The sequence below is a fragment of the Pavona decussata genome, unplaced genomic scaffold (genome assembly GCF_977016875.1).
Source record: "Pavona decussata unplaced genomic scaffold, jaPavDecu1.1 SCAFFOLD_215, whole genome shotgun sequence".
NCBI classification, from domain to species: Eukaryota; Metazoa; Cnidaria; class Anthozoa; order Scleractinia; family Agariciidae; genus Pavona; species Pavona decussata.
In genome coordinates, this window is record NW_028145620.1 from 1,019,011 (window position 1) to 1,036,188 (window position 17,178).

At 34.6% G+C, this 17,178-nt stretch overlaps 1 protein-coding gene across 1 annotated transcript in view; it reads left to right on the forward strand.

Moving 5' to 3' along the window:
* The window catches only part of LOC146459893 (golgin subfamily A member 2-like), a 33,906-nt gene that overhangs the window by 4,912 nt on the left and 11,816 nt on the right, over positions 1 to 17,178 (forward strand). Inside the window, exons 5-25 of the mRNA XM_085088649.1 lie at positions 874 to 926; positions 1,030 to 1,063; positions 2,218 to 2,247; positions 2,680 to 2,733; positions 3,422 to 3,502; positions 3,944 to 3,982; positions 5,231 to 5,293; positions 6,606 to 6,699; positions 6,961 to 7,067; positions 8,768 to 8,826; positions 10,461 to 10,521; positions 11,576 to 11,656; positions 11,774 to 11,863; positions 12,446 to 12,553; positions 13,110 to 13,197; positions 13,278 to 13,393; positions 14,226 to 14,251; positions 14,752 to 14,877; positions 15,191 to 15,257; positions 16,048 to 16,161; positions 16,690 to 16,764. Coding sequence (XP_084944775.1) covers positions 874 to 926; positions 1,030 to 1,063; positions 2,218 to 2,247; positions 2,680 to 2,733; positions 3,422 to 3,502; positions 3,944 to 3,982; positions 5,231 to 5,293; positions 6,606 to 6,699; positions 6,961 to 7,067; positions 8,768 to 8,826; positions 10,461 to 10,521; positions 11,576 to 11,656; positions 11,774 to 11,863; positions 12,446 to 12,553; positions 13,110 to 13,197; positions 13,278 to 13,393; positions 14,226 to 14,251; positions 14,752 to 14,877; positions 15,191 to 15,257; positions 16,048 to 16,161; positions 16,690 to 16,764 — 1,566 coding nt within the window. The remainder of the gene's footprint in view (positions 1 to 873; positions 927 to 1,029; positions 1,064 to 2,217; positions 2,248 to 2,679; positions 2,734 to 3,421; positions 3,503 to 3,943; positions 3,983 to 5,230; positions 5,294 to 6,605; positions 6,700 to 6,960; positions 7,068 to 8,767; positions 8,827 to 10,460; positions 10,522 to 11,575; positions 11,657 to 11,773; positions 11,864 to 12,445; positions 12,554 to 13,109; positions 13,198 to 13,277; positions 13,394 to 14,225; positions 14,252 to 14,751; positions 14,878 to 15,190; positions 15,258 to 16,047; positions 16,162 to 16,689; positions 16,765 to 17,178) is intronic.

Consider the following 17,178-nt stretch of genomic DNA (forward strand, 5'->3'; position numbering starts at 1 on the left):
GAACCAGCCTGAGATGGACAGTGCTTTTGATTTGTTTGCGCTTACACACGTACCTGTGCTTATCTTACACTACGTGTACTTCCCACTGGCAACATCAATACAATGAATGTATATATAAGCAAAAGGAGACAAGTGTGCACCATGCTGCTGAGCTCAAAATTGTTTATATCCTTGTGTTTATCTTGCACCCGTTTGACATACTTACAACTTACACTGTTTTATGATCACAGGCACCCCCCCCCCCCCCCCAAAAGAAAAAAATGGATGCACAAAAATAACAAATTAAAGAAGACAACATCATTCTTTCTTGTGCTTGTGATTATCTTTCCCTGGTTCACAAACAATTTTCTCTTGTGCTTGGCAAGTTCTTATCATTCAAGTGTGAACCAGGCTTAACAGTCCAATACAGTACATAATGTACAGTGTAGTTAATAGTCGTTGAAACTCTTCTACAAGTACAGTGTAAATAATTTCAACTGTCTATTTCAAAACAAGCGCTGGGATTCAATGAATGTACATGAAACTGTTAGAAGTGTGCCCTTACCATCATGGTAAAGGCGTTCAGCTGTAAGTCACAATCATCCGTCTGTAAGTTCTCTCAATGGTACCCTGCTCAAATAAAGTATTGTTAGTAACAATGTAATCAATTGCCCCTCAAAGACTGATTCAATGCTACTTAGTTCACACTAATTTTCTCTAAGACCCTTTTGGACTTGGCTGTTTTGCACCAACATTGTACCTGTCCTGTTATTAACATACATGTATATGTTGACTGCTACTACATATACAAAATATTTTGAGAGGGATGCTTTTATAACCGTGCACCATGATAGTATTTGGTCAGTAATAATCTGCAATTTGTTCTATTGTAAGGCACTTGACAGCAATCATAGAGGTGGACCTCATTCATCCAGCTCAAACAACAGGTAACATAAAATATTTCTTTATTGAAAAGGGCTCAGTCAAATACTTTCTTATTATTTGTATTAATTAATTTTGTGTAATCTTTTTTTATTTTTATTCCCCCAGAGAATACTCAACCACTGAGAAAATCAAGCAACTTGTAAGTAAATTAAATGGAATTCATTTGATTTTTAAGTCCAATTTTAAGTACGTCATTCATAGTAAATAAAAACAAAGCCGAAATTATCAATACCCTGTAGTTAATTGTTCTAGATTTGCTGCACCTTTAAAGAACATAACATACACTGAACAAACTTTAAGTTTCAAAGCCCAAGTACTAGTAAATAAGTTTTACGCTATTGATCTCAACTACACTGTACATGTATGATAACAACTGGCAACATGCTGTAGAAGAGAGACAAAATTAATCAAAATTAATGGTTGAGCTTTGAAATTTATAGTGTATGTTAATGGAAGTGCACAGTAGACAGTGTTTACCAGCGTACCCCAGTTCAAAATGGGGAATATACTGTATGCTCAAAGATAAATTATTTACAAATTAAAATAGTATTGAAAAATAAAATTTAGTAGGGTTCAGAAAATAAATAATTATTCAAAGAGAGCAAAACAAGGGTGGATGGATGAATATCTTTGATTCATATTAAAAGTGAAAAGAAGGTTTCTTTGATGAAAGAAGGGAGCAGGGGCCCGTTTCTTGAAAGTCCCGGTAACTTACCGGGCCGGATTAGTGATTTTGGTAATAAAGTTTCTTAACAGAAGTCAATTTTTGTTAGCTTTCAATACTAAATTTTAAAACCTTATAGTTCTATGATAACATCGGCCAAGTACCATGCCTGTAATCACTGTGTAATCGGCGAAAAAACATTTAAAATTATACTTATTGGGCCTGGTAAGTTACCGGGACTTTCGAGAAACGGGTCTCTGGTCTCTTAAGCCTGTTCCAAGCATTCTTTACACTGTAGCTTCACCCTTTGTAAGGCAAGCTTGTACTTCCAGTAGGACAGATCTAGAGATTGGCCACTGAGGTCCCTGGCCTAATTGGACAGGTCTAGAGGAAGCCGGAGAAGCCAAACTTGTAAACAAAAAAAAAGTCAAGCAAATATACTAAATGCCTTGCTCACTTGCTTGATTTTGTGTTTTCTCTTATGAGCCATGTACGTGTACATTGCTTTGTGAAATTTTGTCATGATAATGATTGTTTTAGCACTCTTGCATGGTACTGACAGTAAATTTTTAATTACTGGTATGGTTATTATTTTTTAAAGTTTTGTTTGTTTGTTCTTCTTCATTCAGTGTACCCAAATCAATGGCCTTATGAGCCAGGTAAGGAAATAGCTGATATGATAAAAAGTGTTTTAAGAACTCATTTATGCATCCTGCAAATTAGGAAGATGGCAGTCTCAAAAGCTTTAATTTGTTAAAGTACATGTAAAGTATCAAGCTACATGTATGCTGGAATTTCCAGATGGGTGAGCAGCTCCTTAACCAAAACACATCCTTTTGTAGAAGTCTTTAGAATGGACATTTTCTTGAACACTGAATGAATGATTGGTAACAAAATTTTTCTCACAACCATCAAAACCTTAAATGAATAAATTGCTTTTCATGTAAAGAATTTTACATATTTTGTACATCCTTTTACTTACATGTGTTCAGACTAATGTATGACCTTTACTTCATTGATTATTAAATAATTAACATATATATTAATAATTTTTATTTATATTCACTATTGACTTTTTTATTTTCTCTTAGGATCTATATATCAATGGTGAAGATCCAGTATTTCATGAAATAAAATCTCTTGAGGTAATGAGTCAACATAATATATTATTGTTATTGCTGTACATGTAAGTCCCCATTGCCAAATTTGCTGTGTACAGTGTATTTTTCTCTTTGAATAAAAGTTCATTTATTTTACTTCTTCAGTCAACCACTATCTCCATGTACCTTCACTGTACACTGTAGTTCAGCTCAGTCTAAAATTTAAATAGTTACATGATTGTACATCTTTGCCGAGATTTAGGGCACATTCTTTTGGAACAATCCTGACAGATTCATATTCTGGTACAGGAATAACAGAATACATGGAAATTCAGTTCCCAACGCAAAAGAATGCAACTCTGCCTATTCTGATTAAACCAAAAACCTCCCCAAAAGGTCGCAAAACAACATGAATGCCATCTATTCTGTGTATTCCTATAACAGAATATATAGAGCCAAAAGAGTGTGCCCTTAACTTCACTAAGATGCAAGCAGCAATTGTGGGTTCAAGCTCTTAAACTCATGTAAAAAAAAAAAAAGTTGTTTAGTAATGAAATGAGATACAACTTATGGCGCTTGAAAGAAACAGCCCTACACTGTACTTATTTGCTGTTGTACAAAATTCTCCTCACTAAAGAAATGAAAATAAGTAAATTTAATTTATTTAATAATTTAACAAAGGACAACTCAAAGGGTTATTATTAAGCAACATAATCCATTTCCTGGATTTCAGAATAGAAACCATGAACTTGAGGAAACAGTGCAGTCATATAAAAGATCTAATGATCAGCTGAATAATCAAGTCAATGAACAGGTAACTTTCAGTGTGTTAACCAAGTGCCATAATCCATTAATGAAATTAATCAAAGTGACACATATCATGGCATTTAGACAGCAAGGATGCCGGGGTTTGTTAGTTAACTCTAGAGTAGATGGCTGCATTTTGAAAGTAATTGTCTGGCCTTACAAAGAAATGCTATGCTGTGCAATGAAATGTGAAGCAGAAAAGAGCTGGCTGAGTAATGATTTTTGTATCTACTAAAACAGGGAAGGGGTTAATCTGGTGTCCCCCCGCCCATCTATTACAGAGAAGGATTTGACTTCTTCCTGACATGATGAGGCTTGTGTTCTTCCTTTATGGAACATTATGATGATAACTAAAAATGATATTCAGACATGTAATTATTAAATAAATTTAATATCGCTTTTTGCAGTCCTGTAGTCAATTTATTATCTATGACTTGTTTGGTTTTAGAGAAGACAAATTATCCAGTTTCAAGATCAGATAAAAAGGGTAAGTCAAGGAACTCACTATTTTAGATCCTTGTAGGACTTGATTACCCTAATATTCTAAAGAAATATTATTTAATTTAATTTCTTATTTTATTCATTTTCACTATGAAGTATACTTTCAGAACAGTCAAGAGTACAAACTTTCTGTTTTAAACATTTAGGTCATTTTTTAAAGCAGATAAAATTTTGTAATACATTTTAGAATGATATACTTAACAATTATTCCACAAGGGCGCGTTGGATATGAGATGATAGTAATCATCTCATATCCAACAAGCGCAAGTGGAATAATTGTTTTATTAAAAAACAATCAAGAATCATTGCTAGATCTTGTTGATTTCGCTTTGCAAGAACAATATTTAGAAGACAATTTAATGGTCTCTATTTCTTGGGCATGGTATAATGGCTCATGAATATACCATGGCCGCTAAGCCAATCAAATCGCTCGAATTGCATTATACGATGATCCAGTTTTTAATGAATGTAGTTATCAACTTGAAGACTGTTGTCTTAGAAAAAATCCAAGGAGCGCACAACGCCAAAGCCAAGAACTTAGAGCCTAACATGCGAGGTGTTAGCTGGTGCTATAAAAACTTAAGGTACCCGGAGCATTTTCTTGGGAGTCCCAGGCTACCGGGCTCCTGTTAGGCAGCAACCTTGGTTATTATGAATTTCCTTTTAACACTCAGAACATTTTGTTTCATTTGAACTTGGCAATGATTTTGTGAAAACATGTATTAACTCATTTTTTCTCTCAACTGTCTTTTTGTTGTTGTTGTTGTTGAACATTGTTTTTTTTAATTTTTGCTTAGTACATTAATGCCCCAATATACATGTACATACTTGACTTGCAGCCAACAATCTACAGTATTTCCAAAACATAGTCCCAATTTTTTTTCTGGCATCCAACTGTTAGTTCAGTGAAAATTCCATGGATAAGGGCAGGTTTTTTCTCCAATTTAAAGAAAATTCATCAGTGCCACTTTGCAACAATGTATGTACTGCATCATTGAAGAAATATCTTTTCCAAGGAATGTTTCTTGAAAATGTGTGCAAAACAGGTAAAAGTAGGGGATAGCAGAGCAAAAAGCAACCACCTCCAAAAATAATATGACATATTGTACCAGAGGGGATGGTACAGGGAAGTGCTGACTCTGTCAGCCTATTAGGCTATTGACCTCTAGAGTTAGTTACAGGTATTTTCTGTTCTATAAATCCTTTAATACAATTAAATTTTCTTTATCTTTAGGAAAGAACAGAGTTAGCAAACAAGCAGTTATTAGAACAGAGATCACTCAAGGAACAGCTTGAGGTAGGACTGTGCCACATCCAAATTTATTACACTGTCTCTGTACACCAAGTAAAAAAGACTAGATATTTGTGCAATAAATGGGTAAATTTTAGTCTCAAAACATTCTGACTCTTGTTTAAATATTATAAACTAAGGCTTTAACTTTTTGGGGATTATTGGAAGTTTAAAAAAAAAACTTTATTAACGTGTCTTGTCGTTCTAGCTAGTTAGCTAATAAAATTTAGCGATATGTGTCCCCAATTATTGGGGACACAAATAGGAGTACTTCAAAATTAAAAAAATTACAAATTCTAAAATGTACAAGTATCATAATCTAAAACTAGCATTACTTAAAATACACTGTAACTTAAAGTTATAGCCGTAAAATGTTCTAAAAGCAATGTTTTGGGGCGTAAGAAGATGTAAGAAGATGACTGTTGTTGCTGAGAAACAAAGTTATTGTTAAAAAGTCATGTATAATTGTAAATTGTTATTACAAGTTTTGTCACTTTCTATGCCAGAAGAAGAGCACTTTATTAGAACTGCTTGAAACATTGCTTTAAGGACATTTTAAAAAGTACAGAGAGTCCCAAAAAGCAGGCCAGTTTATTTGTTATAATTTAAGTATTAAGTTAAATTATAACATAGAGGTGAAAGTTTCAAACACACTAAGCCTACTTATTTGCATAAGTTATATGTTAATATGAAGGTTTTTATTTTCATATTAAATGGCCTTAAATGGGTTTACATCTGAGCTTTTAATTTATATGAAACAAACTTTTACGTAGACATAGACCTCCTTGTTTTTGCATAACAATAGTCAAACTGCGGGGATCTTTCTTCTATTTAATTAATTGATCTTCTTGAATATTGCATGATTGCATTATTAATCATAGAGTTGACACTTAGCAACAGTTTATGGCTGTTAAATATGCAACTCAGTAGTATGAGGTTAGACTGCTTATAAGTCTCTTAGGAAAGTAGCACAAGAGCTGTCATTATAGACTAGAAAAGAAGCTTTTCAATGTCTAATTACAGTCAGATCTTACAGAAGTATAATGTAAGGTTTTAATGTTTGTCCAGGATGCTTTAAGTGGCATAAAATTGATTTGAAAATTTTGAAATTATAGGTGCAAGATACATGTGTAGAATCTCTGATCATCAGATCATCAGTGACTGTGAATAATCAAATGAATGTGCTCAACCAAGCTTTATGTGCCTCATAATTATAGTCTTTTGCTTGGTTGTTTTCTTACAGTGTCTAAGCTTATTCATGGCTTGAATTTACACGTAACTCTTGATCCGTCTATTTGTACTTGTTCTGGTGTTGTAGGTTCATATCCAGACAATAGGGATTTTAGTTGGAGAGAAACAGGAACTGCAAAGCACTGTCTCTCAACTTCAAAGGAAATACGAAATCAAACAAAGTGAGTTGGATTATATTCAGAGATGTAGTAATATCAATATACAAGTGTAACTGTTTGGTTGATGTCAGCAGATACTTAAATGCCCAAAAAAATGAAAAGATTTGATTCTGGTTTTTACACTTAGTCTATGTAAACAATCCCTTCAGCTGCATAGGATAAACATGAAAGCACCTCTTGTTCATTATTATTTTTATTGATAATTGTCTCATTTTTTTTGTGCTGATCAATGATAATATCATTGTATTTTGTAATTATTTTCAGGTGAAAACACTGAGCTCACAAGTAGATTACAAACTGTTCGGCAGAAGGCTGTTGAACTTGAGAAAAATCTGGCAAATGTTACTGCGACTTGTGAGAAACATCAAGATGTAAGCATGTATTTATTTTGTCTTGAATAAGGTTAGCTGTGTATCACCTGTTGTTTCTTATTTGAGTTCTACAGTTGAACCTTTGCCTATGGAAACTCTAGAGGTCCAGTTCAGACGCTGTACTTCACAAGCCAAATCAAATTCATTGAATTAAGTTCATGTGAAATATGGCACCTGAATCAATTCAGAACAGCTGATCTAATTCGGATTGGCTCAGCCATTTTCCCGCCTGGCTCAGCAGGGAATAACAGCTGTGGACTGGCTTTGATTCAGATGCCGTACTTCGCATAAGCCGAATCAAATTATTAAACTATTGCAACTTTTTCAGCCATGGTATGCCTCAGGGAATTAATTTCAGCTGAATTAAGTTTGGCATCTGAATCAATTCAGCCGGGATTAATTTATTTGAGTCGGTAGATTAAATTCAAATTCTATTCAGCTTTTGTGACGTTTGATGTCTGACCTGGGCCTTATAGGCAGATCTCCTGGATGTGTACAGCTGTAAGCCAGCACTTGAGCATTCATGGTGTGTTTAAATGGACTTATAATTAACAATTATCCTGCGAAATCACACGGAATATTGCCTGACACTTAGCCCACAAGGCGGTAGCTAGGCTGAGTTGGCTAAACTCAGGGGATATTCCGTAAGATTGAGCAGGATAAATGTTGTTTTATTATTCAACACATTGATAACAAAGTACAGTTTTATTGCAGAAAGCCTGGAGACAATCTTTATTTTACCATTTTTCTCCCCAACACACAAAATTATGTATATCGCAGGATATCTGTTGACTACAGACAATGAATATTCGGTGCACCACTACCATATTTGGTGCTTATAATGGGCTTATAAATGGTCTTAAGAAACATATAAAAAAATCACAAATGTCATAAATTGGAAAAAATAAGTGCTAGTAAGTATCTAATTTAATTTGTCATTAATAACCTTCAGTTGATATCTGTGTGCCAGCAATATAATGGAAGCCGGGTGATACAAATGTAAATTAGAGATTATTACAGCTCAGATATGCAGCCTGGCTGTCATTGAGTTTTCAGCAAAATGTTCCTGTTGCCGAGCTTATGAGTACAAAAACCTTTAAGAGGACTTCAAGATCACCTGTAACATCAAAGTTCTTCAAATCAGCGGTAACAGGTGTTGGGGGTTACAGCCCTTAATGACAGCTGTGTAGATGCCTCTAAGTCTATGAAAAGTGATATCTCAAGACTATTCTTGATTTATTTTGTTCTCCTATGAGAATATGGCTTCTTGAACTGGCCCTCAGGTGCAGTCACCCAGTTACAGACAAACATTTATGTCCCCTTTTAACATTAATTTTGTGAGGTTTATCTTATGTGCAGTGTGCAGATGTTGTAGGTTAAAATGATTTCAACCTAGGTTGATTTGCATTTTCCTTTGTTTCAGATGTAAATTACCCAACCTTAACAAAGGAAAATACAAATCAACTTAGGTTGAAATCATTTTAACCTGGATTCATTTTAACCTACAACACAGACACCTCTCTGATTGGACACTTAGTCTTTGTTCAAGTCACTGTGTGAAAATACACTGTTAGTACATCCTCAAATCCTTCAAATAATGTTTCCTGTAACTTGAAATCACAATGTAGCACAACATGTTGGACTCTGTTTAGCTTGATAATTTTTATGCTTATGTAAATAATGTGTTACATAATTTCTAGGACGCAAAGCGGCTTCGACAAGAGAGGGATAAATACCAGACATCAACTTACACTCAGAGGTACATTACAAACAAAGGAAATTTTACTGTTTCCATAAGGTCTTGTTAGCAAGAAACAAATTATAATTTTAAAGAAAAACATTAAATTTTGAATTTTGAAAACGTGTTTTAGCCTTAAACAACAGTCATCGTCAGTTCTAAAATAAGTTACAGATGAAATTATTGAATTTGAAATAAATCTGACCAATAATCAGGACTGGAGTTGAAACAAGTTGAACAGTCCTGATTATTTGATATATGTATTCAAACACTTGCAACAATCTGTAAATTTCCGTACTTTATGTTTCTCCAATTGCTTTTACAGTAATAAGCATGCTATGCTACCTCCGGCTCCCAACTTTATATGTAAGACAAAAGAATCTTTGCAGATCCATTGGGAGAAGCCCTCTTTAAATCACTAGCTCAGACGTGTTGATCTAAAACTCTTAATTTTGTATAACTCTCACAAAGTCAAGCATCTTTTTATTTCATTTCCAATTACTTTCAGTGGTGTTATATAGTTATTTACAGTGTATTTCAAATTCAATTCTGTGACCTATTTCGAAACTGACTACATGTATGGCTGTTGTAACAGCTGAAACACGTATATATTCAAAATTAAAAAGTGTTGTGTTTTTCTTTAAAATTATAAATTTTACTAGTGTGTGTTTAAAGAACCTAAACTTCACTGGCTACATTCAGCAGGCAGCTGGCTAAAATAAAATTATTTTTTTTAATAATGGCTGGTCTCCCAGCCACCTACTTCTCATGAAAATGTATTTTTTTGTGACACTCTCCCTTGCAACAACTGACCTATGGGTTGTAAAGGTATTAAACTGAACAAAATGTTTTTAAGACTTTAGAAAAACCCAATAATTTGCATCAGTTTTTGAGATTCTGTTTTATACTTGGAGGTGGTTAATTATGCGCACCGAAGATTCCAAAAATTCACTTGCTACAATAATAGTCTTTTATAAAGTTTATGGGTTGGAGATATTTTATATAGAGTTCTAAGTGTTTTTGTCAAAAGGAAACAATGTTAGCACAGTTGTGCTCAGAGAGCAGGGCTTACTGAAAATTCCTATTCAAAGTTTGATCACTATTCCCACTGCATATTTCAGTTGTTAAAATGATGTAAGCCAGTCACAAAATCAAATGAATACTAGATACATGTATGGACGTTTAATTTATAGAGGATATTACATGACCGCGCGGAGAGACGAAATTTCTCTTCGATCAGTGTTTTTTTTTTTAATAATTTTCAACATGAGAAGAGAAATTTCATATCTTCAAGCGGCCATGTAATGTTCTGTTTATTATATAAACACCAACGAAATATCAAATCGATTGCAAAAGGCATGATTTATCATGTAACAATAGCAGCGGTGATCTTTTCATGTGTGAAGATATCACGTTTTCGCGCGAAAGCTTACCTGGTATTTCATTGGTGTTTATATAATAAAAAATGATAATAATAAGAGCAATACATCGTCCATGCAGTGTAATTGTAGAAGCCAATTAACAAATTAAAATAACAAACAGAGTTAAGAAATTTTGTTCGCTCTGGTCAAGTGCATGAAAATGTGATGCCATGCTTTGAAAGTATGCTGCATTTATTTATTGTAATCCCTCTACGTATTTGTGTGTGTTTTTAGTCAAGAGAAGGAAGAACTCTTACAACAAAATGCTGAGCTGAGAGTGAAGTTAGAGGCAAAGGTGTGTAGTATATTTATTTATTTTTAATTAATTAATTTATTTATTTATTTATTTATTTATTTATTTATTTATTTATTTATTTATTTATTTATTTATTTATTTAGATAGATAGATGCTAGATAGTTTATTAGGAAATTACTTCGCAGCCAAAAGGCTGAATTGCATATCTTGTTGTTGACTGTTTGCTGTTAACTTCTTTTGAGTTAGTGAAATTAATTCAGTTTCATAATATTCACTAAGATATTAAAATACTCATTCGCTGACTCGCTCACTCTCTCAGATGTCCTTCTCACCCCCAGTGGAGTGTAAGGCCACCAAATCACTGACAAATCACTGGCTTCAGAACAGTGCCTACCACTGACATATATAACAAGCACTGTTTTGAAGTTAATAATAATATGATGTACTTTTAAAAATGTTTGTATTACATGTATTTTAAATCTGCTAGCCTTCCGTCATGAATGATGTACAGTGTAATCACATTTGTGTTATTTGTTATTTTGTAATTTTGCCACTAATAAATTACATTGAAACAAAAGAAGACAAATACACATCAAATTTAATTAGTTACAGCTGTACTTTAGTTTGCTATACAACTCACTTTTAATCGTTTCTGGAATAGAACATAAGTACCAAAAAGGCTCTAATTCACTCACAAGATGTGCAATCTTCGACCTAACAATTTAGAGATATCCCCGCTCAAATTTTTTCTTTTGTATACGAGACTGAACCAAAACAAGTGAAGCATTGATGGTGGTGAACAAAAGAAAAGTTATTTAATAAGTCAAGGTTTGGTATCTCTTTTGTGTAGGCTGCTTGCATTTTTAGAAAAGTAATTTATTATAATAAACTATTAATTTTCTTGTTCATTTAGCTTTTTGCATGCAATAAAGTTCTGTACATGATAACCAAACTCTGAGCCAAAATAGGGATTATACATTAGTCTTGCATAAAATCCTTCAATTTATTATTAGTCAAGACAAGTTTGTGTTATTATATCTTTGCCCTATGTCGTGGGTTGCATGTGTCTTATGGCTTCCACTTTGTACTGTAGGTTGCTGAGTGTGAAGATTTGAATAAGAATGAATCAGAATTGTCATTCAAGCTCAAAAAGGCAGAACTTGTTGTACAACAGGTTTGTCAAGTTATTGTTAAATATGTACTTACTGAAGATGGTATTTCAAGAAATTGTATGAAAATCTTGCCAATATTGTTGCAAGTTTGTTGAATTTATTTTCCTTCCTTTGACCAGCTTTCAGGTGAACCAGCCTCTTCAGCCAGTCATATTTTAGTGCAGCAACTACAAAATGAGAAAGCAGAACTTGAAAGTAAATTAGAACAGGTATTAAAATTATTAAAACTAATAATTAATAATTATAAACAAATTTAACTTGACAGTGACAAAAATTAATGAATGTAACTATTGAGAAACAGTCAGCCACTGATTTTCTTTCTTGCTTCTTTCTTGGGTGTAAATTGTATTTTAAAATTTAGCATAAAAATGCACAAAGGCCCTTTCTGCACTCAGTCCTTAATTTGCCTATTATGGTATCATTTTGTTTCACAATAATTAAAGACTGTTAAGGGTGAAAAACATCATGAGGTTTTCTTTACAAAAACTAGAGGCAATGCGCTGGTCACTTTTTAACGGGTCCATACCATTTCTTGTCTGTCATGTAAATGGCCCTTTAGTCACTCACAAGATAGATCAATCAATCCTTAGAACTAACAGTTTCCAAGTGTCTGGTGAGATGCAGATTGCATCATGTATTAAAGAGTGTGGTACAGTACTGCTGTCATTGTTGGAAAGGTTTGGAGTGGTGGGATTAGCTCATGCTGTCATTTGTATTGAATTTTTACTGCTGTACATATACTCAGTCTGATGTATAAATGTATTGTTTTTCCCATAATCTGTTAATTACAGGTTAATAGCACAGTACAAAGACTGGCAACTGATAAAGGAGAGCTTTTACAACAGCATGCGGATGAGGTAGACCAGTATGAAAGAAGAATAAGATCCCTAACAGAAGAGGTCAGTTGGTTGCTCACATAATTTTTGTGCAATTTAAACACCATCACAGCCAACAGATTGACAGATTGCTGTCGTCAAGTTACTTATCAGCACTTGTTCATTTAGCATAAAGGGATTTGTAACTAGCTGGTGATGTTGTTATGGCGAAATAAAAATTTTGTGACCCTGGATAAACTGAAAGGCACAAAGGGCAGCAAAAAAGACAAAAATAATAATGAACAACATTTTGCTTTCATGAAAATCAAAACCAATACTGCAAGAGTTGCTGCAGCTTTAACTGGGATTGTGATACTTTTGACAGAATAATCATTGTTATAATATTCAAAAGACTGTATTTAACATTATTCTCATTTCTTTTGATTAAAAATATGTATATCATGGCCGTTAAGCCAATCAAATCCCTGGAATTGCATTATACAATGATCCAGTTTTAATGATAATTATTGCAACTTTCTATCATTAAATTCTGCACTTGTATGCTGACATTTTGCAGAGGTCAACCTACACTGTACTTTAATTTGTTAACAGCACCCTTAACCTCTCTGTTTTGTTTTAGGTGGAGACACATGACAGAGAAAAAAAGCTTTTGATTGCAAAGGAAAGTGAACTTCAAGAAAACTTGCAGAGTTTACAGAAGGAATTGGGTATGTCACGCAGGCACCTACTTACGCTGTTCTGTGTAGAAGTTTGTTTGTTAATAATCTGCTGTTTTTAATATCAACAGCTGATTTGCGAGACAAAGAGGCCACTCAGCAAGTGGAATCAACCCAACTTGCAGCAGCTGAGATTGAAAGATTAGCAGAGGATAAGCAGAGATTAGCAGAACACTTACAAGAAGAGGTAAGTATACCATCAGCCAACGGATGATTAACAGTACAGGTGTAGGTGAAGATCTCATTCAAGCAGGGTGCTTTAGTTTTAATTTTGGTTTTGTGAGATTTTGAGACCATCATTTGCCATTATTTAATCGTCTTAACCATAATCAAGCATCTGCAATCATCAAATTAATCATCCAAAAAAATTTCCATCTACATGTTATTTACAGCTGGATGTTATTAAGTACCCACACCAATTTTGCTCACATGTTCCAGGCCGGCAGATTTTAGGGATCAAAGAAAATGTGACATGTAGTCACTCCAAAAGTTTTAGCCTTGCTTGGTTATAGAGCACTAGTAAACTAACTAGAATAGTCGAACAGGTGAACTTATATTGACTGCAACGAGCATAGCAAATAGGATATTACATTTTAAACCTAATGCCTTAACAAAGAAATCATTACATTCTGTACCTACTGCAATATACATGTAAGACAGGATGGCCTGAAATAACATTCTGTCTGTTATACAACTATATGAGAATAGCAAGGGTGAAAAATAGGTACACATTGCATACATGTGGGTAGTGCTGTACATGTGCCGTGGTCTGTTTGTTTACGGACACTCATTCACTCACTCACTCTTACTCTACAGGCCTGATGACATAGTGGGAAGAGCACAAAACAGTGCACTACCCACAAAAATGTACATGTAAAGATTATCCCTTTCAGGCAAATCTGCATAACCTGGGGGCTGGGGAATATGTATTACTTGTGTAAACCAAAACTTTTTCAGTATACACATTTTTTAATCTACCTAGTAAGTATATTATTCCTTTTTTGTGTGTGTTCTTGTAGGGGAGAGCAAATAACAGACTTGTAAGGTATGTAATTATACACGTATAATTATTTGTTTCTCATCAGTGTTTAGTGCTGTTGATGTTTCACCAATACGTCATTTGAATTAAGTTAATTTTTATTTTATTTTCATGTACTTTATGTATGTGGCAAATTAAAGTGTATGTGATTGATACATGTAATCAACAACAGTTTCTTATTCTGTTTTTTTTGGCAAAACAACTCATTTCCTTTTACTTTAGTTTTGTACAATGTTTTAACTTGTAATGAATTGCTATTTGTAACTTAAAATCGTGGAAACGCTTTTAAACAAGAGGAAGTCAGATCACGGTGTATGGGTTAAAGTTAACTACCTTTCAGACAACAAGGTCCAGTTGTTTGTGTGAGTATACTGGCAAATTAAACCAAAAGAGAGAACCGTAAACTAAGTAATGAGTTAACCCTGCAATGGACTAGCATTCCAAGACATGGAGGAGTAGCAACGTTCCTGTTTCTCTTATTATGTTGTTGTTTTACCTTTTTCTAGGGAGCAAGAGCGATATCTACTGAGAATACAGGAGTTAGAGACCGCTGTTGCTCGACTGGGAGAGGAGGCCATTGATAAAGCTACCCTCCTGGAAACTGCACAAAGTGATAAGGAGACTATTAGCAGGTCAGGGGGAACCTTTGATCAACACTAACTACTTTACCCATCCGCCCTCGTCTTTTAAGAGCAAGAATTCATCCTGGCATTTTTTTTTTTTTTTTTTTTTCAAGTATAAAAGTTAGGTAAAGTGGTCTAATTTTGTGAAATGGTACGTCTTTTGCTTAGTACTCAGTTGCGTACATTATAACTGGGATGGTCATTCACTTCAGTATTCAGTCTTTCGTCCGCAGTTCAAATGACCTGCATTTCATACGTTCCACTTTCAAAATAAAGTTACATTTGTAACCCAATCTTAGCATTTCTTTGTGTTTCTTTACAGGGCCTTGAAACAGAATAAAGAATTGAAGGAAAAAACAGAAGAGTTGGAAGAGAGATTTGTAACAATGGTAATTTAATTTTGTCTTCGTTGGATACGTGGCTAAATGTTACTTAGGTGAAGTTAAAATCGACGCAATTGCTGGTCAGCGTTGCTCCGCACGGCTTGGGTATGTGGGGCGGCTGATAGGCTTTGCAGGGCCCCAGAGTTCTTACAGCTCACATGTTTGTGTCAGAATGATCATTTCGCATGTTAGCCAATATCAACTTTTAGTACATCTCACTTCATCGTGAAATATTCTCAAGAAGACTGGAGCATGGGAAAAACAGGATTTTTTTTTTCAGAGAACGTTTTGCTAGTCGTTTAGGAGTGAACACTGCATACCAGAAAAGCCCGCATATAAGAGCGCATGGGAAGCGGGGATAGCACAGTGGTGAGAGCACTCGCCTCCCACCAATGTGGCCCGGATTCGATTCCCAGACTCGGCATCATATGCGGGTTGAGTTTGTTGTTGGTTCTCGTTCGTGCTCCGAGAGGTTTTTCTCCGGGTACTCCGGTTTTCCCCTCTCCTCAGAAACCAACATTTCTAAATTCCAATTGGATGTGGAAAATGTCCCCAATTAATGCTCTGTGCTAAATACATTGACACTTGAAAAAAGAGATTTCATTTATACAAGAACCAATTAGGTTCTTACGTCATGGTTCTTACGTCTTAAGGGGGAAAAGCGTTCAGAAAAGTCAAAACCATTTCAGTGTGGATGTGGGTCCAAGATCACTTACACTATTGATTGCTCGAAAAAATCCAACCCACATGTATATGGTGGTCAAATTTATTGTTATTGTTATTTTTTATGTTACAGAGCCAAGAGAACATGGAGCTCACCAGCAGTTTGGAAACAGAGCGACACACGGCTAAAGAACTAGCTGCTAAACTCAGTGATATGGGAGTGGAATTTGAGGAGTCCAAACAATTGGTGGGCAAACTTAGACAGTAGCCTTTTATTCAAGGAGCCCTCTCTATTTGCTAGAACTTGCCGGCCAGAGCAGGCAATTCTCAAAGAGAATGCATAACTTTGAAGGTCTGGTTGTATGCTAGTCCTCAAATTTCTTCAGAATAACGGTATCATTTTCGGAATCTTCAAATGTGAAACTACTTGTTCAACAATGCCTTAAAAATTACTATTCCATTGCGTTCTGGCCCGACAGTTCTGGCAAACAGAAATTGCCCAAGTACTTATTCATTGACTAGGGTGACTTATGGTTTGTTTGAAAGGGAATGGTTTGTAGGCTGACAAAATCGCCTGGCTATTTCTTTTGCACATAACGGCTTTGAAAAAAAAGCTCAGCAACTGAGTCCTGCATAATAACATTGAAAAAAAAACCTGGCAGTATTATTCGAATTTGGCCTAAGCACGTTATGTATTTTATGTATTATCGAGTTAATAACAATAACTATGTGACCAGCTCTGTTAGCTCCTATAACAGTTTCTTTTTGTATTTAGCTCTCGTCACAGAATGCTGAAATTCAGATACTGAGAGGAGAGCTACAAACAACTTCAGAAAGCCTTAGGGAAGAGGTGAGAGTCTTTCATTTCTTTTGATACTGGGCTCATTCAAAGACGGACTGATAATAACTTATAACATGTAATTAATGTGACACGAATTCCACTTAATTTTCAACCATGGCAAAGGCATCCTTGGTCAAGAGTACAGCCTTTTTAATTGTTTTGTGTTGGCTAATTTTTGTTAAACTTCTCTTGTTAGATATGGTTTGTTGTGGCCATTTCAGGAAGTCAACAAACTGAGCATTTAAAATGAAATTGCTTTGTTCTATGAAACATTAATTTCTAACGACGCACAAACGGCAGTACGAATAAACTTAGGCCATAATCTCTACTACTCTTGGAAAAATCATTGCAACCTACAAATCAGATTTTAAAAAGTCAGCTATGAAATCAGACGTTAAAGTTTGAACCAGGTACCACCATTAC